The sequence below is a fragment of the Bombina bombina genome, chromosome 9 (genome assembly GCF_027579735.1).
Source record: "Bombina bombina isolate aBomBom1 chromosome 9, aBomBom1.pri, whole genome shotgun sequence".
Classification (NCBI taxonomy): domain Eukaryota; kingdom Metazoa; phylum Chordata; class Amphibia; order Anura; family Bombinatoridae; genus Bombina; species Bombina bombina.
Window position 1 is genome coordinate 107,612,655 of NC_069507.1, and position 24,220 is coordinate 107,636,874.

At 38.5% G+C, this 24,220-nt stretch overlaps 1 protein-coding gene across 1 annotated transcript in view; it reads left to right on the forward strand.

Annotated features, from left to right (window-relative positions):
* The window catches only part of NOC3L (NOC3 like DNA replication regulator), a 179,314-nt gene that overhangs the window by 58,939 nt on the left and 96,155 nt on the right, over window positions 1-24,220 (forward strand). The window contains exons 9-10 of the mRNA XM_053692316.1: window positions 12,747-12,922; window positions 23,820-23,948. Coding sequence (XP_053548291.1) covers window positions 12,747-12,922; window positions 23,820-23,948 — 305 coding nt within the window. The remainder of the gene's footprint in view (window positions 1-12,746; window positions 12,923-23,819; window positions 23,949-24,220) is intronic.

Consider the following 24,220-nt stretch of genomic DNA (forward strand, 5'->3'; position numbering starts at 1 on the left):
TGGGGATCCCTGAAAGCTCAGGGTCTTTGGTCTCGGGAAGAATCTCTTCTACCGATAAATATTCTGGAACTGAGAGCGATATTCAATGCTCTCAAGGCTTGGCCTCAGCTAGCGAGGGCCAAGTTCATACGGTTTCAATCAGACAACATGACGACTGTTGCGTACATCAACCATCAGGGGGGAACAAGGAGTTCCCTGGCGATGGAATAAGTGACCAAAATCATTCAATGGGCGGAGACTCGCTCCTGCCACCTGTCTGCAATCCACATCCCAGGAGTGGAAACTTGGGAAGCGGATTTTCTGATTCGTCAGACATTGCATCCGGGGGTGTGGGAACTCCATCCGGAAATCTTTGCCCAAATCACTCAACTGTGGGGCATTCCAGACATGGATCTGATGGCCTCTCGTCAGAACTTCAAGGTTCCTTGCTACGGGTCCAGATCCAGGGATCCCAAGGCGACTCTAGTAGATGCACTAGTAGCACCTTGGACCTTCAACCTAGCTTATGTATTCCCGCCGTTTCCTCTCATCCCCAGGCTGGTAGCCAGGATCAATCAGGAGAGGGCGTAGGTGATCTTGATAGCTCCTGCGTAACCACGGAGGACTTGGTAGGCAGATCTGGTGAATATGTCATCGGCTCCACCATGGAAGCTACCTTTGAGACGAGACCTTCTTGTTCAAGGTCCGTTCGAACATCCGAATCTGGTCCTACTCCAGCTGACTGCTTGGAGATTGAACGCTTGATCTTGTCAAAGCGAGGGTTCTCAGATTCTGTTATTGATACTCTTGTTCAGGCCAGAAAGCCTGTAACTAGAAAAATTTACCACAAAATATGGTAAAAATATATCTGTTGGTGTGAATCTAAAGGATTCCCTTGGGACAAGGTAAAGATTCCTAGGATTCTATCCTTTCTTCAAGAAGGATTGGAGAAAGGATTATCTGCAAGTTCCTTGAAGGGACAGATTTCTGCCTTGTCTGTGTTACTTCACAAAGAGCTGGCAGCTGTGCCAGATGTTCAAGCCTTTGTTCAGGCTCTGGTTAGAATCAAGCCTGTTTACAAACCTTTGACTCCTCCTTGGAGTCTCAACTTAGTTCTTTCAGTTCTTCAGGGGGTTCCGTTTGAACCCTTACATTCCGTTGATATTAAGTTATTATCTTGGAAAGTTTTGTTTTTGGCTGCAATTTCTTCCGCTAGAAGAGTTTCAGAATTATCTGCTCTGCAGTGTTCTCCTCCTTATCTGGTGTTCCATGCAGATAAGGTGGTTTTACGTACTAAACCTGGTTTTCTTCCAAAAGTTGTTTCTAACAAAAACATTAACCAGGAGATAGTCGTGCCTTCTTTGTGTCCGAAACCAGTTTCGAAGAAGGAACGTTTGTTGCACAATTTGGATGTTGTTCGCGCTCTAAAATTCTATTTAGATGCTGCAAAGGATTTTAGACAAACATCTTCCTTGTTTGTTGTTTATTCTGGTAACAGGAGAGGTCAAAAAGCAACTTCTACCTCTCTCTCTTTTTGGATTAAAAGCATCATCAGATTGGCTTACGAGACTGCCGGACGGCAGCCTCCTGAAAGAATCACAGCTCATTCCACTAGGGCTGTGGCTTCCACATGGGCCTTCAAGAACGAGGCTTCTGTTGATCAGATATGTAGGGCAGCGACTTGGTCTTCACTGCACACTTTTACCAAATTTTACAAGTTTGATACTTTTGCTTCTTCTGAGGCTATTTTTTGGGAGAAAGGTTTTGCAAGCCGTGGTGCCTTCCATTTAGGTGACCTGATTTGCTCCCTCCCTTCATCCGTGTCCTAAAGCTTTGGTATTGGTTCCCACAAGTAAGGATGACGCCGTGGACCGGACACACCTATGTTGGAGAAAACAGAATTTATGTTTACCTGATAAATTACTTTCTCCAACGGTGTGTCCGGTCCACGGCCCGCCCTGGTTTTTTAATCAGGTATGATAATTTATTTTCTTTAACTACAGTCACCACGGTATCATATGGTTTCTCCTATGCAAATATTCCTCCTTAACGTCGGTCGAATGACTGGGGTAGGCGGAGCCTAGGAGGGATCATGTGACCAGCTTTGCTGGGCTCTTTGCCATTTCCTGTTGGGGAAGAGAATATCCCACAAGTAAGGATGACGCCGTGGACCGGACACACCGTTGGAGAAAGTAATTTATCAGGTAAACATAAATTCTGTTTTTGCTTTATATGTTGTTTTTTCTCTTACATATTGCAAGATGTCTCAATCTGATCCTGTTCAGAATCTACTACTGGAATCCTGCTGCCTGATATTGGTTCTACCAAAGCTAAGTGCATTTGTTGTAAACTTGTAGTAACTGTTCCTCCGGCTGCAGTTTGTAATAGCTGTCATGATAAACTGTTACATGCAGAGAATATTTCCATCAGTAGTGTTGTATTACCTGTTGCTGGTCCATCCTAATGTTCAGGATATTCCTGTCAATTTGAGAGAATTTATCTCTGATTCCATTCAGAAGGCTTTGTCTGCCATTTCGCCTTCTAATAAACGTAAAAGGTCTTTTAAAACTTCTCATACTGTTGATGAATTTTCAAATGACCGACAACATACTGATTTATCTATTTCTGATGAGGATCTGTCTGATTCAGAGGATCCTGCCTCAGATATTGACACTGACAAATCTTCGTATTTATTTAAAATGGAGTATATTCGTTCTTTATTGAAGGAAGTGTTGATTGCTTTAGATTTAGAGGAGTCTAGTTCTCTTGATACTAAAACCAGTAAACGTTTAAATTCGGTTTATAAACCTCATGTTGTTGTTACAGAGGTTTTTCCAGTTCCTGATGCTATTTCAGATATGATTTCAAAGGAATGGAATAGACTGGGTACTTCTTTTACTCCTTCTTCAAGGTTTAAAAAATTGTATCCTACTGATAGATTGGAGTTTTGGGAAAAGATCCCCAAAGCTGATGGGGCCATCTCTACTCTTGCTAAGCATACTACTATTCCTATGGAAGACAGTACTTCTTTTAAAGATCCTTTAGATAGGAAACTTGAATCCTATCTAAGGAAGGCTTATTTATGTTCAGGTCATCTACTTAGGCCTGCTATTTCTTTAGCTGATGTTGCAGCTGCTTCAACTTTTTGGTTGGAAACTTTAGCGCAACAAGTATCAGACCATAATATGTATAGCATTGTTAAGTTAATTCAACATGCTAATAATTTTGTTTGTGATGAGATTTTTGATATAATCAGAATTGATGTTAGCTATATGTCTAGCTATTTTAGCTAGAAGAGCTTTATGGCTTAAATCTTGGAATACTGATATGACTTCTAAATCGACGTTGCTATCTCTTTCTTTCCAAGGTAATAAATTATTTGGTTCTCAGTTGGATTCTATAATTTCAACTGTTACTGGGGGAAGGGGGCTTTTTTTTTACCTCAGGATAAAAAATCTAAGGGTAAATTTAAAGCTTCTAACCATTTTCGTTCCTTTCGACAGAATAAGGAACAGAAACCTAATCCTTCCCCTAAGGAATCTGTTTCCAATTGGAAGCCTTCCTCAGTCTGGAATAAATCCAAGCCATTTAAGAGAACCAGCCCCCAAGTCCGCATGAAGGTGCGGCCCTCATTCCAGCTCAGCTGGTAGGGGGCAGACTAAAAATTTTCAAGGATGTTTGGATAAATACAGTCCAAAATCATTGGATTCAGAACATTGTCTCTCAGGGGTACAGAATAGGTTTCAGAGTAAGACCGCCTGTGAGAAGTTTCTTTCTCTCATGCATTCCAGTGAACCCCGAGAAAGCACAGGCTTTCCTGAAGTGTGTTTCAGACCTGGAGTCTTCTGGGGTAATCGTGCCGGTTCCTTTTCAGGAACAGGGTCTGGGGTTTTATTCAAATCTGTTCATTGTCCCAAAGAAAGAAAATTCATTCTGACCAGTTCTGGATCTAAAAATGTTGAATCGTTATGTAAGAATACCAACATTCAAAATGGTGACTGTAAGGACTTTTCTTCCTTTTGTTCAGCAAGGGCATTATATGTCCATAATAGACTTACAGGATGCATATCTTCATATTCTGATTCATCGAGATCACTATCCATTCCTAAGATTCTCTTTTCTAGACAAGCATTACCAATTTGTTGCTCTTCCTTTTGGCCTAGCAACAGCTCCAAGGATCTTTTCAAAGGTTATTGCGGTGTTTCCTTATTCGGACAATATCTTTGTACTTGCTCATCCTTTACGTTCTGCAGAAGAAATGGTTGGAGGATCAATTTACCAAAAGGTTCTTTGATTCCTCAGACAAGGGTAACCTTTTTAGGTTTCCAGATAGATTCAGTATCCATGATTTTGTCTCTAACAGACAAAAGACGTTTGAAGTTGGTTGCAGCCTGTCAGAACCTTCAGTCTCAGTCATTCCCTTCAGTAGCTATGTGCATGGAGGTTTTAGGTCTCATGACTGCAGCATCGGACGCGATCCCCTTTGCTCGTTTTCACATGAGACCTCTTCAGCTTTGTATGCTGAACCAATGGTGCAGGGATTATACAAGGCTATCACAATTAATATCCTTAAATCCTAATGTTCGACTATCTCTGACTTGGTGGTTAGATCACCATCGTATAGTTCAAGGGGCCTCTTTTGTTCGTCCAACCTGGACCATGATCACAACAGATGTGAGTCTTTCAGGTTGGGGAGCTGTCTGGGGATCTCTGACAGCACAAGGGGTTTGGAAATCTCAAGAGGCGAGATTACCAATCAATATTTTGGAACTCCGTGCGATTTTCAGGGCTCTTCAGATTTGGCCACTCTTGAAGAGCGAACCGTTCATTTGTTTTCAGACAGACAATATCACAACTTTGGCATATGTCAATCATCAGGGTGGGACTCACAGTCCCCAAACTATGAAAGAAGTATCTCGGATACTTGCCTGGGCGGAATCCAGCTCCTGTCTAATTTCTGCGGTCCATATCCCAGGTATAGACAATTGGGAAGAGGATTATCTCAGTCGTCAGACTTTACATCCGGGAGAGCGGTCTCTTCACCCAGATGTGTTTTTTCATATTGTTCAGATGTGGGGGCTTCCAGAAATAGATCTGATGGCATCTCATCTAAACAAGAAACTTCCCAGGTACCTGTTCAGGTCCAGAGATCCTCAGGCGGAGGCAGTGGATGCATTGACACTTCCTTGGAGTTATCAACCTGTCTATATTTTTCCGCCTCTAGTTCTTCTCCCAAGAGTGATTTCCAAAATCATCATGAAACAATCGTTTGTGCTGCTGGTGGCCACATAGGTTTTGGTATGCGCATCTTGTTCGGATGTCCAGTTGCCAACCTTGGCCACTTCCGTTAAGACCAGACCTTCTATCTCAAGGTCCGTTTTTCCATCAGGATCTCAAATCATTAAATTTGAAGGTATGGAAATTGAACGCTTAGTGCTTAGTCATAGAGGTTTCTCTGACTCAGTAATTAAAACTATGTTGCAGGCTCGTAAATCTGTTTCTAGAAAGATTTATTATCGAGTTTGGAAGACTTACATTTCATGGTGTTCTACTCATAAATTCACTTGGCATTCTTTTAGAATTCCTAGAATTTTGCAGTTTCTTCAGGATGGTTTGGATAAGGGTTTGTCTGCAAGTTCTTTGAAAGGACAAATTTCTGCTCTTTCTGTCTTATTCCACAGAAAAATTGCTAAACTTAATGATATTCATTGTTTTGTACAGGCGTATCAAGCCTGTCATTAAATCAATCTCTCCTCTCTGGAGTCTTAATTTGGTTTTAAAGGCTTTACAGGCTCCTCCGTTTGAGCCTATGCATTCTTTGGACATTAAACTACTTTCTTGGAAAGTGTTGTTCCTTTTGGCCATCTCTTCTGCTAGAAGAGTTTCTGAATGATCTGCTCTTTCTTGTGAGTCTCCTTTTCTGATTTTTCATCAGGATAAGGCGGTTTTGCAGACTTCATTTAAATTCCTACCTAAAGTTGTGAATTCCAACAATATTAGTAGAGAAATTGTTGTCCCTTCCTTGTGTCCTAATCCTAAGAATTCTTTGGAAAGATCCTTACATTCTTTGGATGTGGTGAGAGCTTTGAAATATTATTATGTTGAAGCTACTAAAGATTTCAGGAAGACTTCTAGTCTATTTGTTATCTTTTCTGGTTCTAGGAAAGGTCAGAAGCTTCTGCTGTTTCCTTGGCTTCATGGTTAAAGCTTTTGATTCATCACGCTTATTTGGAGTCGGGTAAATCCCCGCCTCAGAGGATTACGGCTCATTCTACTAGGTCTGTTTCGACTTCCTGGGCTTTTAAGAATGAAGCTTCATTTGATCAGATTTGCAAAGCAGCAACTTGGTCTTCTTTGCATACATTTACTAAATTCTACCATTTTGATGTTTTTTCTTCTTCAGAAGTAGTTTTTGGTAGAAAAGTTCTTCAGGCAGCTGTTTCAGTTTGATTCTTCTGCTTATAATTTCAGTTTTTTTTTTTGTTTTTTTTTTATAAGATTAAAACTTATGATTTGGGTTGTGGATTAATTTTTTTTCAGCGGAATTGGCTGTCTTTATTTTTATCCCTCCCTCTCTAGTGACTCTTGAGTGGAGTTCCACATCTTGGGTATTTGCTATCCCATACGTCACTAGCTCATGGACTCTTGCCAATTACATGAAAGAAAACATAATTTATGTAAGAATTTACCTGATAAATTTATTTATTTCATATTGGCAAGAGTCCATGAGTCCCACCCTTTTTATGGTGGTTATGATTTTTTTGTATAAAGCACAATTATTCCAATTCCTTTGTTGATGCTTTTTTAACTCCTTTCTTTATCACCCCACTCCTTGGCTATTCGTTAAACTGAATTGTGGGTGTGGTGAGGGGTGTATTTATAGGCATTTTGAGGTTTGGGAAACTTTGCCCCTCCTGGTAGGATTGTATATCCCATACGTCACTAGCTCATGGACTCTTGCCAATATGAAAGAAATTAATTTATCAGGTAAATTCTTACATAAATTATGTTTTTTTTTTCCATAAGAAGACAGTGTTTTGTTTATCGTCTATAACAGGATTTGTAGCAGTTTTCATGCGATAAAATAAATAACTTCAGAGGTTTAAAATAACAGCAGAAGTTTGAAATCTCACTGTACGGAACAAGGTTTGTCCTCCCCAAATAACTGTAGTCGATGGCGACATGAGGTTATAGATATTGTAAATTCAAATAAAGTTTTGGGGGGATTTCTGTTTATTGTAAAAACAGGGAAACAATAAACAACACAGTACTGCAAAGAGTTAAATTCCGATCATGAAAAAGCCAATGCCAATAGAAATCACGTTTAGGAAAAATGAAATAACAAACAATGTGATTACTAAATGTGATTTCTTGATTTTTCGGTCTTGATTTTCTTACATTTCCTTCAGATCTTATTAGCCGTACCAGATATGACAGATATTTCTATTAAATACATGTAAATATGTACATTTATTTATCAGGCACTATCAATGGACTGTAAGATAATGATGAATATAGGTTTAATGAATCTAGACCATTTATTCATATACTTTTAAAATGGTGTTAGTGGCCATTTCAGAGTTTATTGCACATGCTCAAGATTTAATAGAATTATTTAGAATCATCGTAGATTACTCACACATGTTGAAAAAGGCCAGTTTTTATACTTTATCAAGTGCCTTTGGCTGTAGAATTGGATGTCCATATTTTCGTCAATATTTAGTAGTTAAAGGACAAGTAAATTTGCGAAATCAACCTATGCATAATAAAAAGACAATACAGTAGCACTTTGTCTGAACTTCAAAAGAGAAATAGATTTTATTCTGACAAATTTCAAAGTTCTGTCTATTTCCTCCACTCCTATATCATGTGACAGCCATCAGCCAATTACAAATGCATATACGGGTAGTCTGTGAATTCTTGCACATGCTCAGTAGGAGTTGGTGACTCAAAAAGTGTAAATATAAGTAGACCGTGCACATTTTGTTAACGGAAGTAAATTGGTAAGTTGTTTAAAATTGCATGCTGTATCTGAATCATGAGAGTTTAATTTTGCTTGAGTGTCCCTTTAACGTTTGACCTGGTGGATTGTGTTCGCCAAACTTAAAGGGACACTGAATCCAAATTTTTTTCTTTAATGAATCAGAGCATTCAATTTTTAAGCAACTTTCTAATTTACTCCTTTTATCAATTTTTTTTTTCATTCTCTTGCTATCTTAATTTGAAAAGCAAGAATGTAAGTTTAGAAGCCGGCCCATTTTTGGTTCACAACCTGGGTTGTGCTTGCTGATTGGTGGCTAAATACTGTCCAGGGTGCTGAACCAAAAATTGACTGGCTCCTTGGCTTAGATGCCTTCTTTTTCAAATAAAAGCAAACGAAGAAAAAATTGATAATCGGAGTAAAATAGAAAGTTGCTTAAAATTGCTTGCTGTATCTGAATCATGAAAGAAAACATTTGGGTTTAGTATGCCTCTAATTGTGTTTTTAATTTTTTCCCGATATCCAATCCAATCTTTTTTTCTAACATGAAAATGGTGTTAACGTTTTGGATTGTGATCACTCCAATGTCGAAAAAGATATATCTGGAGACCCTAAACATGATCAGCAAGATTGGAAATGACCTCCTAGTTCTCTGCAGCTGCCAAATGGAAACTTGCGCTGACATAGTCAGTAGCAGTATTTGCACAGCTGGTACAAACCACTGCTGATTGATTATTTCCAGTTTCTGCTCAGGACCAGCAGTTCTCTGCAGATCCTGAGCGGTACTTGAACCATGTGTTTAACAAATTTGCAGGGTTAAACACAGAGTTGCAGGGTCGGTAGTGCTACAAGGACATATTGTAACGAATTAGAGCACTTCATTTTTCCACTGTAGTAGCACTTTAATCACTGTTCTTTAAAGGGATAGTAAAGTAAATAGTTTAAAAAGAGAGATAACCCCTTTATTTACCATTCCCCAGTTTTGCATAACCAACACTGTTATAGAAATACACTTTTTACCTCTGTAATTACCTTGTATCTAAGCCTCTGCAGACTGCCTCCTTATCTCAGATCTTTTGACAGACTTGCATTTCAGGCAATTAGTGCTGACTCTTAAATAACTCCACATGCGTGAGTACAATGTTATTTATATGAAACACTTGAACGAATGCCCTCTAGCTGTGAATATTTATCAAATTCATTCAGATAAGAGGCGGCCTTCAAGGGTTTAGAAATTAGCATATGAGCCTCCTAGGTTTAGCTTTCAACTAGGAATACCAAGAGAACAAAGCTAATTTGATGATAAAAGTAAATTTAAAAGTTGTTTAAAATTACAAGCCTTATCTGAATCATGAAAGTTTAATATGGACTTTACTATCCCTTTTTAATATGCGTTATATAAAATTGCTTAGGTTAATGTCCCTTTTAATCCTGCAAAGCAAGGGTAAAATATTAAATATTTGTCTCCACAAGTTTAGTAGTATCTCAATCATAATATATCTGAACAGTATTTATTTTTTTTTGAGGGAAAAGGAATCTTAATCATTGAGATAAATGATAGCGAGTAAATATGTCTTTAACAATGTGAAATACAGAACTGGCCATACGGTCATCCCATGCTTGTTTGCAACACATGGTGTCAATGTCCTCTTTACTATTGCTGCTTACCAAAGATTATAGGGCTTGAGTGCTTTAGTTTAACTTATTCACTGCCGAACAGAGATGTCCAGCCTTAACATGCTGGTGTATTGCGTGATCCACTTTACAGGCAATAAGCAACGCTACAGCTACTTTCTAATATTTTTTTTTTTTATGATAAATTATTTTTCTTTATACAAAACTTAAACAGATAAAATCTAAATTAGAAATAAAAGTTTAGGGAGTCTGATCATTAACTAAACAAAAATATAAAGTGACATTAAACAAAAAAATAAAACAATTCCCCTTTAAAATCTTTAATTATGAGTATTAAAAAAAACAAAAAAGAATGCACTATCTGATTGTGTACGTCCCCAATGTAAAGAAGTGTAAAACTAACTTATATTTTAATATCCTTGCAGCTATATTTTACTTGAGGCCACACTTTTAGAAAGGGATGCTTATTATTGTATTTCTTTATACATCTTTTATATTTCCTATAGCTTATATTCATATTGTTACTACTGACTGCCCAGGACATACAGGATTATCAGGGCTCAGCAAACTTGGGCCCCCAGATGTTTTTAAACTACATTTCCCATGATGCTCAGACAGCCTAAAGAAGTGGGTCTCAGCATTGTGGGAAATGTAGTTCCAAAACATCTGGGGGCCCAATGTTGCTGACCCCTGCTTTAAACCATACTGGAGTCATTTGATGACTTTGTTGGCAGCATCCTATATTCCCTAGGGACGCCTATGGTGTTTCTTTTGCTGTATGTTTTTTTGTTGTGCTTGTTTTGAGTGTATAGAGAGTATATTGGGCATGAGATTAAATGGACATTAAACACTTTGGCATTGTAATATAAAATGATAAATCGTATATGTATAAAAAAGTCTGCAATATACTTTCATTATTTATTTTGTCCCCTTTCCTTGTAATTCCATTCTGAAATTGTAAGCTTTTCAGTTCCTGTTAGAAATGGAAGTGCAGAACACTGTTATATTCTACACAGCCATTGGCTGCTCATTCTAGTGATCTATTTAACTGTCCCTAATTGGCCACAGCAGAGAAGGTAATCTAAGTTACAACATGGCAGCTCCCATTGTTTTATAGACACTAAAACGTTACTTGTTTTGTCACTATTTAAACAACTAATAAAACTTTAAAAATGCATCTACATGTTATTGTCAGGCTAATCTTTTTCTTTAAATGCTTCATTCTATCTAGCATTTATTTAGTGTTTAATGTCCCTTTTTTATGTTGAATTGTTTTTATTGAAGTTTTACATATAACAAAAACAAGTAAAATCAAATAATATAAAATAAAATAAAATAAAATAAAATACATGTGTCAATCGTTTTTCTTCGTAATGTTCATCTTTTACAGTATATAACCTTAGCTGAAATAAAATCTATCCATAGTTTACAGATCAGTGAAAACAAGGTATTTATGTGCTCTATACCATCCTTGCGTTTGTCCTCATTGAGGGCCCCGGCTCTTGTTTTAAATTGTAGGGTCTGGGGCATGAGTATTATTCTGGGTGGTTTTTCTTTTTGACTTAATGTCCCTTTTTAATGCTTTTTTGAATATCTATTTTTTTATATATATTTGACATCTGTTTGGAGTGCTGAGAATTTTTTTATATTTCTATTTTGGTATATTTGCAATACCTCTCGTGCACCCTCAATTACTACTATTATGTTCAGATTATATTTAATAAAGATTTTTTTTTTTTTTAGTGGTGCTGTCACTCTATATGTTAACTATTTACTTTAGAAGTCATTTGCAAATCATCAGACATAATCAGGCTTATAAAGTCATCAGCAAAGATTACCTTACTGATTACTTCACAAGCATGAACAGCCAGTGAATGACTTTAGAGTCATCTCATTTAAATATTTTGGCCTGTGGGCAAACTTCAGGATGGCTTCTGATTACTAATTCTGGAGTCATTGATCACTTCAGAATGACTCCAGGAAGATCATCCTTTTTGACTAGAGTGTTGGGAAAATTGTAAAGCACACAGAAGAATTGCGTTCTATCAGCACTTAAAGGGATATTTAGGTCAAAATTTAAATGCACATAGATGAATTATATCTTTGAATAGAAACATTTTTTCAATATACATGTATCGGTAAAAATGCTTCTATTAAAAGCTACCACTGTTTTAGTGTTAACATTTTTCTCTACACGTGCATGTAAAGCATAACTAGATATTCTCAGTGCACCAGCATTTTAATTACTGCAGCTGCTCAGAGCGCTAGTGGGGCTTGTATCATGCCAGCAATTAACAAATTAACTCATTAACATATAATACAAGCACCATACGCTTTATGAGCAAGTGCTGTGTTTAAAATGCTGGTGCACCGTGCATACTTAAATACACTTTTGAAACAGCTATAACTTGTATTAGAAGCATTTTTGCATACTACAACAATGTTTCTATCCAAAACTGAACTGCATTCATTTAGATTCTAGTTTTGGCTGGAATGTCCCTTTAAGGGCACATGATAGCTAAATGCTCTATAACTGGAAAGTGATGAAGCATATCTGTAGAAAGCGGACTAGAAAAATCACATGCACATCTCTCTGAAAAAAGGAAGATATTTTACCTCACAATTTCCTTAAAAGCCACATCCCAATTGCAGAGGAAATGTAAGCATCCAATCAAGATGCTTTCCCAGGATTTAAAAGGGAGTATGCATCTGGCATGTGCAGGCACAGCCACTTTATTTCCTTCCTCAGTTTAAGGAAGTTTACTATGAAATCTCAAGAGATTATGGCGAAAACCCGCAACATCCCCGTAAATCAGTGTGAACTCGGCACTGATTGGCTGTTTTTCACAATACCAATGACAGTAGCTGAAGGGTAACTGAGCTCTTACTCTGGTGAGCTGAAGACCTTTTGAGGTAAAAATATCTTTCTTTTTTCGTTGAGGTGTTCATGTGATGATTTTAGTCGGCTCTATACAAATATGCTGCATCACTCGGAAGTTATTTAGTATATTAGTAACGTCCCTTTTTAAAGGTCTACGAGTAGATCGTTTATACTGTTTTTAAAATGAACCCTTTTTGACAGCCATTTTAAAGAACAATCTTGCTACCTGAGAGATGCATTAATAATCACTATTTTTTTTTTCTTACATAGACTGGAAGCAGATGAAGGCAAAGAAAAGTGAAGTTGTCCCATTAAAAGCTTACAAAGGCCTGGCGGAGGTAGCTGTGAATTGTTTATGTGAACTGATGGTATCGCTTTCCCACTTCAACTTCCACAACAATATCATTGTTTTGATTGTGCCTCTCGTTAATGATAAATCCAAACAGGTCAGTATTTTAGCATTATATCTTGCAAAATATGACTAAAGGGATACTGAACCCAATTTTTTTCTTTTACTATTTTTGTCGACATTTTTTCTACATTTAGCCACCAATCAGACAGGTGCTGAACCAAAGATGGGCCGGCTTGTCTGCTTACATTCCTTCTTTTTTTAGATAAAGATAGCAAGAGAACGAAGAAAAATTGATAATAGCAGTAAATTAGAAACTTGCTTAAAATTGCATGCTCTATTTGAATCATGAATGAAAACATTTGGGTTCAGTATCCCTTTTAAATAAAAAAAAAATAAAAAGTCTGGATACTCCAGATTCCTAATTCCAGGTACTATTTTTTTCCCATAATACACTAGCTATTTCAAATTGATTGGTTCTCTTTGGAGAAGACTGTTTCTATTATTTTGTGCCGTCATTTTAAAACGGAATATACATAAAATGTGATTGTAATTGTATTTGACCGCTGCTAGGGGGCAGCCAGGCTTTACACATGATTTCATGCAGGCCTGCTTTGCTTGTTAACAATCCTACAGTGCTTTTCAGATTAGTTTTTTCTCTAAATAAATTGATAAACCTCTTATACTAAACTGTGCCTGAAACATCAAATATATTTAATGTAATATATATTTTTTTTTATCCAGTCTTTGAATTTGAAACTGTCCACGTGCAAACTCTATAGCAGTCACTTTGCAAATTCAGATTTAAAGGGACGGTAAACATTTTGAGATTTGTATATAAAATGTTTGGTTATGCATAATGAGACAACTTTGCAATATATTTTAATTATTTATTTTGCCCTCTTTTCATGTAATTTCACTGTGGTCAAAACAGTATAGAGGGAGTACACCTATAGAAATGTGTTATAGCGCTCAAAAGCCTACAAAGTGACAGTTGTTCCTTCAAACTTCTGTCTTAGGCAAAGATAAAAAGTGAACAGGGTGAGGGGAGCTGGTGTGTGATAAATATCACATTAAATTCGAAGAATTATATAATTAGATGACAAACTAATTAGTCAATCAAATATGCAACTATTATATGTTAAATTAAAATACATTTATTTAAAATTATGCATAAAAAAAATTTGGTATAGAGCTCTAATACCATGTATATATTGTCGCATGATAGATAGTGTACAATACAAGTGTGAAACCCAAACTCATACTACAGACAGCTTTGGGGACCACCAACAAGTTAAGCTATTTAGAAGCTTCAAGCTGGCAATTTAGCCGCAAAACAACTCGACAGCGCTCAGACCAAGCTAGCGCAACGGACACACCTGGATAAATACAACAACCTGAAACACCAAAAGACCGCAATAAGGTACAGAGTTTTCAAGCGTTGCCAAGTATCCAAGATTTCTTACAGCAGTAAACCGGAATACGGACTAAAACGATATCCGTACAAGACACCACATCCGACTACAAGTCTTTTGGAGACTCCAGCAAACCCTTTCGAGAGTTACGAAAAGCTCCAACCACAAAGCAGGGTATACAGTCCCAAAGACCAACTAACATCTGTCCATCTAACCGGCATTCCAGCAAACCTCAAGGAGGTGTTTAGCCGCATCCTTTTAAAATACATTATATCCAGTTAACCTCATAGAGGTGTATATCTGCAACTTTTTAAAGAGACATTGTAACGATTCATAAACCTCTTGATACACACTAACAAAAGTCTTTATCACTGCAACGTAAAACACGCAAAAATTTGCCCTCCTTTATCTTTCCGTTTTTTTCAACTTAAAGGCTGAGCATTTTTAACCAATAACACTTATTGTTCACGGTACTTTGAAAAAGTTACCTAAAGCCCACAAAAAAGGGCCTAGTAACTCTGGACTTCTCCTCTAAACGTGAGTACCTGGGTTAGTCCCACATAATTCTAACAGAAGAAGCTAATATACCACTAAGTTCATCTTAGAGTTGTAAATACGGATGATTATATTAAGACTTTCAAAAACATAAGATACCGTATTGACACACGAGACTTTCTCAAATATCAACTGTCTCTATTATTCTTTGCAAATATATATTTTTTACATATTGTATGATAACATCCAGCAAATCCTGTACTTATATATTATTCCTGTATTTAAGAAAAATTGTTTTATTTATTGTATTGTACACTATCTATCATGCGACAATATATATGGTATTAGAGCTCTATACCAATGTTTTTTATGCATAATTTTAAATAAATGTATTTTAATTTAACATATAATAGTTGCATATTTGATTGACTAATTAGTTTGTCATCTAATTATATAATTCTTCGAATTTAATGTGATATTTATCACACACCAGCTCCCCTCACCCTGTTCACTTTTTATGTAATTTCACAGTGAAATTGAGCAATTTCTAATTCTCAGAATTTGAAATGCACCCTGCTGACTTCTCAAGTCTAACTCTGCTACATATCTTTCCCTTTATGGTCTTTATCAGATAACTGCAAAACAATACATTCTATACTAAATGTATGACAGTGACGAGCCTTGTTGTCTGTGGACTAAAGCCCAGATTGGCTCCTCTACATAACGCTAATGGCAGGTGCAGTTTGGCTGTTAAAACTAATTGCAGTAAAAGGATGTTAATTTGTTAAAATGTTAAGACTTGGCTGGTATGTTATTTTATAGCAGCACAACAGAAATATCTTACATGGTCTTTACTTTAGTACCCTTGACCTATAACGTTAGCAATTAAGTAAAACATTAAGATCATTTTAAGAAGTAATTTGTTTGAAAATAAAATAGTTTGATGCTATGGCATTTTATTTTAACACTAAAATGTCAGTTTAAATGTGGTGTAATTTAGAATATTCACTGTTTTATCTGTTTTATATTCGTATTGTTTTTTTTGTTTGTTTTTTTTCCACATTCCAAATGGCCAATGTAAAATTACAGACTTAATGGTGCCATCCTGATTCTGTGCCAATTTGTTTAAATCCATTGTATTTTCAAATGTCCAGGAAGGATATTCTAACAATCCCGATATCCGCATCACCTATAGATTGTAGTTGTACCACTGCATATTTGAAATGCTGAATGATTGCATATCTTATTTCTGTGATAATGCATTTTTGTTTTTACAAGATATGACGAGTCCACGGATTTCATCCTTACTTGTAGGATTTATCCTCCTGTTAACAGGAAGTGGCAAAGAGCACCACAGCAGAGCTGTATATATAGCTCCTCCCTTCCCTCCACCCCCAGTCATTCTCTTTGCCTATGTTAGTACTAGGAAGAGGTAAAGTGAGGTGTTAGCTTTATTTTCTTCAATCAAGAATTTTTTATTTTAAAATGGTGCCAGTGAGTACTATTTTTCTCAGGGAGACATTTTATTTCTGCCCTGATGTTGATGATCTTAGCAATCAGTATCTAAGGTCCTGCTGGTTCCCACAGAGTGGTTCAAGGTAGTGTACAGAAAATATCTTCAGTGTGGAGGACCGTGGCATGCTACAAGCAGCATTGAGGTATGTTTCAGTCTTTTGTTTCTGGGGAGACTTGTTAAATCAGAACAGGCTGACAATATTCCCTATCTGGGAAAGGGTAAGCAGTATACACTATAGCGAGGAACCTGTACCTGGAATTCCCCAATTTTGTAATTTTCTAATTATTTTATAGTGTATAGTATATCACTTTAAAAATGTTGAACCTTTATTTGTGGGCTGACGCTGGGAGATGCGGTTGTATGGTGACAAGTGTTTTTTTTTTTTACAAAGTGTACAGCATATCACCTTAAAGATGGTTGAGACCTTTATTTATGGGCTAATGCTGGGAGATGCGTTTTGTGTGGGGAAGGGTGCTTCACAAGGTGATGCGCTTCCGTGCTGTGTGTGTGTTTACACATGGTTTTTCTGTGCCGACATGTTGTTTTCTTTTCGTCTACCCATGCGGGTCCTGCTTAGGATGATATTACGCCCACGGTGGGCGGGGCCTAGTTTTGCGCGCTTCGTCGCGCAGTGTAGTTCTGGGTACGCAGCAAGGTCTTGAGGCTTTGGTGGGGCTTAGATCATTCTACTGCTTGAACATACGTAGAGGCTGAGGTCGTTCCTGCAGGGTGACTCAGGGGCAGTTAGGCGCCGCAGCAGAGCTGTGGCGAGGTGCAGAGGCTCGTTTTTGACTATATTTCATAGCCTTGAGTAAGGTTGTTTGGTCAAGATTGACTTAAAGCTGATATGTAATATTCCTTATCTGTGGGTGCAATATTATTTAGCCTTCAGGACTTATAAGGAGTGTTTTTGTTAACAGAAAACCATTATTTTGCCTTATAAAAATAAAGGAAAAAAATAAGTGTTACGCTTTATTATTTAAAGGCGCAGTACATTGTTTAAGATTTTATTAGATCTTGACTTCTGTGTGCAATTTTTGGTATTAACGACTATTATTGCTTTTGCTAGTCTGTTTAACATGTCTGACATTGAGGAAACTACTTGTTCTATGTGTCTAGAGGCCACTGTGGAACCTCCTATTACTTTGTGTCCCTCGTGTACTGAGAGGGCCTTACAATGTGAAGACCATATTTTATGTGCTAGAAGTGTGCCTAAGGATGATTCTCAGTCTGAGGAGAATCAGGATATGCCGCCAAATTCTCCCCAAGCGTCACAACTTTTAACGCCCACCCAAGCGACGCCTCAAAAGGATACGGACGCTATGTCCTTTAGATTTAAGCTTGAACACCTCCGCCTCTTACTTCGGGAGGTTTTAGCGACTCTGGATGACTGTGACTCTATTGTGGTACCACCAGAGAAATTGTGTAAAATGGACAAATACTTAGAGGTACCTACTTACACTGATATTTTTCCGGTTCCTAAGAGAATCTCAGAGATTATTAAGCGGGAATGGGACAGACCGGCTATCCCGTTCTCACCCTCTCCTAATTTCAAGAAAATGTATCCCATATCTGACATTTTTCGGGACTCTTGGCAAACAGTCCCTAAAGTGGAAGGAGCTATTTCTACCCTGGCTAAGCGTACAACTATTCCTATTGAGAACAGTTGTACTTTTAAAGACCCTATGGATAAGAAATTGGAGGGTCTTCTAAAGAAATTGTTTATTCATCAGTGTTTCCTTTTACAACCAATAGCCTACATTGTGCCAGTTACCACTGCGGCGGTCTTCTGGTTTTATGCTTTAGAAAAGTCTCTTAAGACTGAGAGGCTCTTAAGATGGCTAATTCTTTTATTACAGATGGCGCTTTTCAGATTGCCAAGTTGGCGGCTAAGAAAGACTGATTTGCTATTTTAGCGCGTAGAGCGTTATGGTTAAAATCTTGGTCTGCTGATGTGTCATCTAAGTCAAAGCTTTTGGCTATTCCTTTCAAAGAGAAAACCTTATTCGGGCCTGATTTGAAAGAGATCATTTCTGACATTATGGGAGGTAAGGGTCATTTCCTACCTCAGGATAGAACTGCTTAACTGAGGGGTAAACAAAATAATTTTTGCTCCTTTCGGAACTTTAGGGGAGTCTCCTCTTCTTCCTCTTCTTCTGCCAAGCAGGAAGGGAATTTTGCTCTGGCCAAGTCCGTCTGGAGACCCAACCAGGCTTTGAACAAGGGTAAACAACCCAAGAAGCCCGCTGCTGCTACCAAAACAGCATGAAGGGGCGGCCCCCGATCTGGGACCGATTCTAGTAGGGGGCAGACTTTCTCTCTTTGCCCAGGCTTGGGTGAGAGATGTTCAGGATCCTTGAACACTGAAAGTCGTGTCCCAAGGGTATCGGCTGGAATTCCAAGGTTCTCTCCCAAGGGGGAGGTTTCTTCTTTCACGATTGTCTGCAGACCAGACAAAAAGAGAGGCGTTCTTACGTTGTGTAAAAGACCTCTCAACTATGGGAGTAATTCGTCCGGTTCCAAGACTGGAACAGAGACAGGGGTTTTACTCAAATCTTTTTGTGGTCCCCAAAAAGGAGGGCACGTTCCGACTCATTTTAGATCTAAAGAGTCTAAACAAGTTTCTCAGAGTCCCATCTTTCAAAATGGAGACTATTTGAACAATTCTGCCATTGATCCATGAGGGTCAATATATGGCTACCGTGGACTTGAAGGATGCATACCTTCATATTCCTATCCACAAGGATCATCATCAGTTTCTAAGGTTTGTCTTCCTGCACAAACATTTTCAGTTCGTGGCTCTTCCCTTTGGGTTGGCCACAGCACCCAGGATCTTCACGAAGGTTTTAGGGTCCCTTCTGGCGGTTCTCAGGCCGCGGGGTATTGCAGTGGCGCCTTATCTGGACTACATTCTGATCCAGGCGTCGTCTTACCATTTGACAAAGTCTCACACAGACATGGTCCTGTCCTTTCTGAGGACTCACGGGTGGAAGGTGAATCTAGAAAAGAGTTCATTAATTCCACAGACCAAGGTTCCCTTCCTGGGAACTCTAATAGATTCCATATCCATGAAAATCTTCTTGACAGAGGTCAGAAAGTTAAAGATTCTGAATACATGCCGAGCCCTTCAGTCCAATCCTCGGCCATCAGTGGAGGTAATTGGATTGATGGTGGCGGCAATGGACATCATTCCGTTTGCTCGTTTTCATCTCAGACCACTACAGCTGAGCATGCTCAGACAGTGGAATGGAGATTATACAAATTTGTCTCCTCAGATAGATCTGGATTTCTTCTTTGCTGGTTGTCTCAGGATCATCTGTCCCAAGGGACGTGCTTCCGCAGACCCTCATGGGTGATGGTAACAACGGACGCCAGCCTTCTAGGTTGGGGTGCAGTCTGGAATTCCCTGAAGGCTCAGGCTGTGTGGACTCAGTCGGAGTCACTTCTTCCAATCAATATTCTCGAATTGAGAGCAATATTCAATGCGCTTCAGGCGTGGCCTCAGTTGGCTTCGGCCAAATTAATTCGCTTTCAGTCGGACAACATCACGACTGTGGCTTACATCAATCATCAAGGAGGAACAAGGAGTTCCTTAGCGATGACAGAAGTATCCAAGATAATTCGGTGGGTGGAGGCTCACTCTTGTTATCTGTCAGCAATCTACATCCCAGGAGTGGACAACTGGGAAATTTACTTTTTAAGCAGACAGACGTTTCATCCGGGGGAGTGGGAACTCCATCCGGAGGTCTTTGCCACTCTGATCCTCAGATGGGGCAGACCGGAGTTGGATCTGATGGCATCTCGTCAGAATGCCAAGCTTCCAAGATATGGATCCAGGTCAAGGGATCCTCAGGCCGAACTGATAGATCCCTTGGCAGTGCCTTGGTCGTTCAACCTAGCTTATGTGTTTCCACAGTTTGATCTCCTGCCTTGGGTGATTGCTCGGATCAAGCAGGAGAGGGCTTCAGTAATTCTAATCGCACCTGCTTGGTCTCGCAGGACTTGGTATACCGATCTAGTGGACATGTCCTCTCTGCCGCCGTCGAAGCTTCCATTGAGGCAGGACCTTCTCATTCAGGGACCCTTCCAACACCCAAATCTAGTTTCTCTGCAACTGACTGCTTGGCGATTGAACGCTTGATTTTATCTAAGCGGGGGTTCTCTGATTCGGTCATTGATACCTTGATTCAGGCACGTAAGCCTGTCACTAGAAAGATCTATCATAAGATATGGCGTAAATATATTTTTTGTTGTGAATCCAAGGGCTACTCATGGAGTAGAGTTAGGATTCCCAGAATTCTTACTTTTCTCCAAGAAGGATTGGAGAAAGGGTTATTAGCGAGTTCCTTAAAGGGACAAATCTCTGCTTTGTCAATTTTACTACACAAACGTTTGGCAGATGTTCCAGACGTTCAGTCTTTTTGTCAGGCTCTGACCAGAATCAAGCCTGTGTTTAGACCAATTGCTCCACCCTGGAGTTTGAATTTAGTTCTTAATGTTCTTCAAGGGGTTCCGTTTGAACCCATGCATTCCATAGATATTAAGTTATTATCTTGGAAAGTTTTGTTTTTGGTTGCTATTTCTTCTGCTCGTAGAGTTTCTGAGCTTTCAGTGTTAAAATGTGACTCGCCTTATCTTTCATTCTGATAAGGTGGTTTTACGTACCAAACTTGATTTCCTTCCTAAGGTTGTTTCTAATAAGAATATTAATCAGGAAATTGTTGTTCCTTCCTTATCTCCTAACCCTTCTTCGAAGAAGGAGCGTATGTTGCACAACTTGGACGTGGTCCGTGCCCTGAAGTTTTACTTGCAGGCGACTAAGGATTTCTGTCAATCATCTTCATTATTCATTGTTTTTTCTGAAAAGCGTAGGGGTCAGAAAGCTACGGCTACCTCTTTCTTTTTGGCTGAAGAGTATCATCCGTCTGGCATATGAGACTGCTGGACAGCAGCCTCCTGAAAGAATTACGGTTCATTCTACTAGGGCTGTGGCTTCCTCATGGGCATTTAAAAATGTATGCTTTTGTTGAACAGATTTGCAAGGCTGCAACTTGGTCGTCTCTTCAAACGTTTTCCAAATTTTACAAATTTGATACTTTTGCTTCTTCTGAGGCTGTTTTTGGGAGAATGGTTCTTCAAGCAGTGGTGCCTTCCGTTTAGGTTCCTGTCTTGTCCCTCCCTTTCATCCGTGTCCTGTAGCTTTGGTATTGTATCCCACAAGTAAGGATGAAATCCGTGGACTCGTCATATCTTGTAAAAGAAAAGGAAATTTATGCTTACCTGATAAATGTATTTCTTTTACGATATGACGAGTCCACGGCCCACCCTGTCATTCTAAGACAGGTATTTATTTATTTTTTTAAACTTCAGTCACCTCTGCACCTTTGGCTTTTCCTTTCTCTTCCTAACTTCGGTCGAATGACTGGAGCTGGAGGGAAGGGAGGAGCTATATATACAGCTCTGCTGTGGTGCTCTTTGCCACTTCCTGTTAACAGGAGGATAAATCCCACAAGTAAGGATGAAATCCGTGGACTTGTCATAACGTAAAAGAAATAAATTTATCAGGTAAGCATAAATTTCCTTTTTGCTCTCTGAGCAGTGTCTTAATTATAAGTACCCGTGGATGCCTTATCACATGTTTTTAATGTTATAATATAAAATGAATGTTTATATATGTGTGTGTTTGTGTATATATGTATGTATGTATATATGTGTGTATGTGTGTATATATATATAATTTTTGTTTCATGTAAATTTATAATTTATGTATGTATAAAGTGAATTTGGAGTTTCTAATATAAATAAAATAAAAAATAATTTTATATATATATATATATATATATTTATATATGTATGTGTGTGTGTGTGTATGTGTGTGTATATATATATATACCCCAAGGCAGAACATACAGTGATGTGAGATGTCATCGCAGAAAATGCAGCATGTCCGCAGAAAGAACAGGACACATGCAGGAACTGTTAGCGCTTGAACTTTGTAGTGCTGCTCCACATTAGACAGTTCTCTTCAAACAGACCTGTGCTCTGCTTGCAGTGTGTAGGTTTTCCTTAACACAGTGCATCCAGAGCAAAGTCCTGTTTGAAGTGAGCAGTCAAATATACAGTAGCGCTGCAAAGAAGCAGCACATTGCTTGTTGACTGGCTCTCAGAGATTGTTGACCAGCCCCCTAGCCTTTTCGAGTCTTCAAAGCTGTTTATTCTGAATGTAAGACGTTAGTATGAGCATTGCATCTTTTTTTATTACTACATTTCTATGTTAAACCAAGAGAAAATGAAACAGATTTATTTGAGACATTTTAAAGTTTCTTTTTTGTATGCAGCTAATTTGCAATGCAATTATATTATAAAGCATTAAAAATTGCTTTATTATTCAGCTAACCAACACATTGCAGCTGAACTGGTGCCTTAGTGAAACTGTCTAATTTAACATTTTATTTTATTTAAAAATGACCTGCAGAAAAATTTTCACTAAAAAATCTCATTGCAGAAAGTGAAGAAAAGTTCTGCCTCTGGGTATATATATATATATATATATATACACACACACACACATAAACACACACACACACATATACATACACAGAGAAAGTCCAGCACTCTCACAAGCTCTCAGCTAAGATTAAAAGCAAAAATGGAAGAGTTGGTTACCGCATCTGGCCTAATGGGACAAGCCCAGGTACCACATCAAGGTTTCTTCCAAAACCGGAGTCCCTAAACAGCCACACAATGCAAGCTCTCAATCCAACAAACTGGGAACAAGTGAAGGGTGCACAGACTTATGTAATCACCCTAGACATATACAAAACATGGAAGGGGACTGCACTCAGACCGGACTGGGTACACATCCCATGACCCTGATACATGCACAGCCCTGGGTGCACAAGAGCACTCTCGGGAAGCTGCACTGTCCCCAGAATCACTAACCCCATACGGGTCTTGGTGCAAGGCCCATAGGGAAAATTACAAAGCAAATTAATACAGCACACAGAGAAAGTCCAGCAGATTTTGGAAGAGACCTTGACGTGGTACCTGTGCTTGTCCCATTTGGCCAGATGGGGTAACTAACTCTTCCATGTTTGCTATTAATCTTAGCTGAGAGCTTGTAAGTGAGTGCTGGACTTTCTCTGTGTGTTGTATTAACTTGTTTTGTAATTTTCCCTATGGGCCTTGCACCCAGACCTGTCTGGGGTTAACTGCCTGTGACTCTGGGGACAGCACAGCTTTCTGAGAGTGCTATTGTACACCCAGGGCTGTGCATGTGTCAGGGTCATGGGATGTGTACCCAGTCCGGTGAGAGAGTGCAGTCCCCTTCCCTGTTTTATATATATATATATATATATATATATATATATATATATATATATATACACACACACACACATACAGAGATATCACGGTAGTTTACTATTCAGGGGTTAAATGTTACTAGTCCAAGGTTTATATATGTTTCTTTATAAAAAAAATTATATATATATATATATATACCTGTATATGTAAATAGGATTAGTTTTGTATCTTGCATGAAAATAATAACTTAAATCCTTGTACAGATTGCAAATATCTGCTGTGAATCTTTGAAGAAACTGTTACGACAAGATAAGGTTGGTTATGCCTCTCTGGCCGCTGTTAAGTTGATCTCGGGAATGGTGAAGAGCAGAAATTATGATGTCCGTCCAGAGGTAAAGCAGTAAATGTAAATCCCATTTCTCCAACATAGGTGTGTCCGGTCCACGGCGTCATCCTTACTTGTGGGATATTCTCTTCCCCAACAGGAAATGGCAAAGAGCCCAGCAAAGCTGGTCACATGATCCCTCCTAGGCTCCGCCTACCCCAGTCATTCTCTTTGCCGTTGTACAGGCAACATCTCCACGGAGATGGCTTAGAGTTTTTTAGTGTTTAACTGTAGTTTTTATTATTCAATCAAGAGTTTGTTATTTTAAAATAGTGCTGG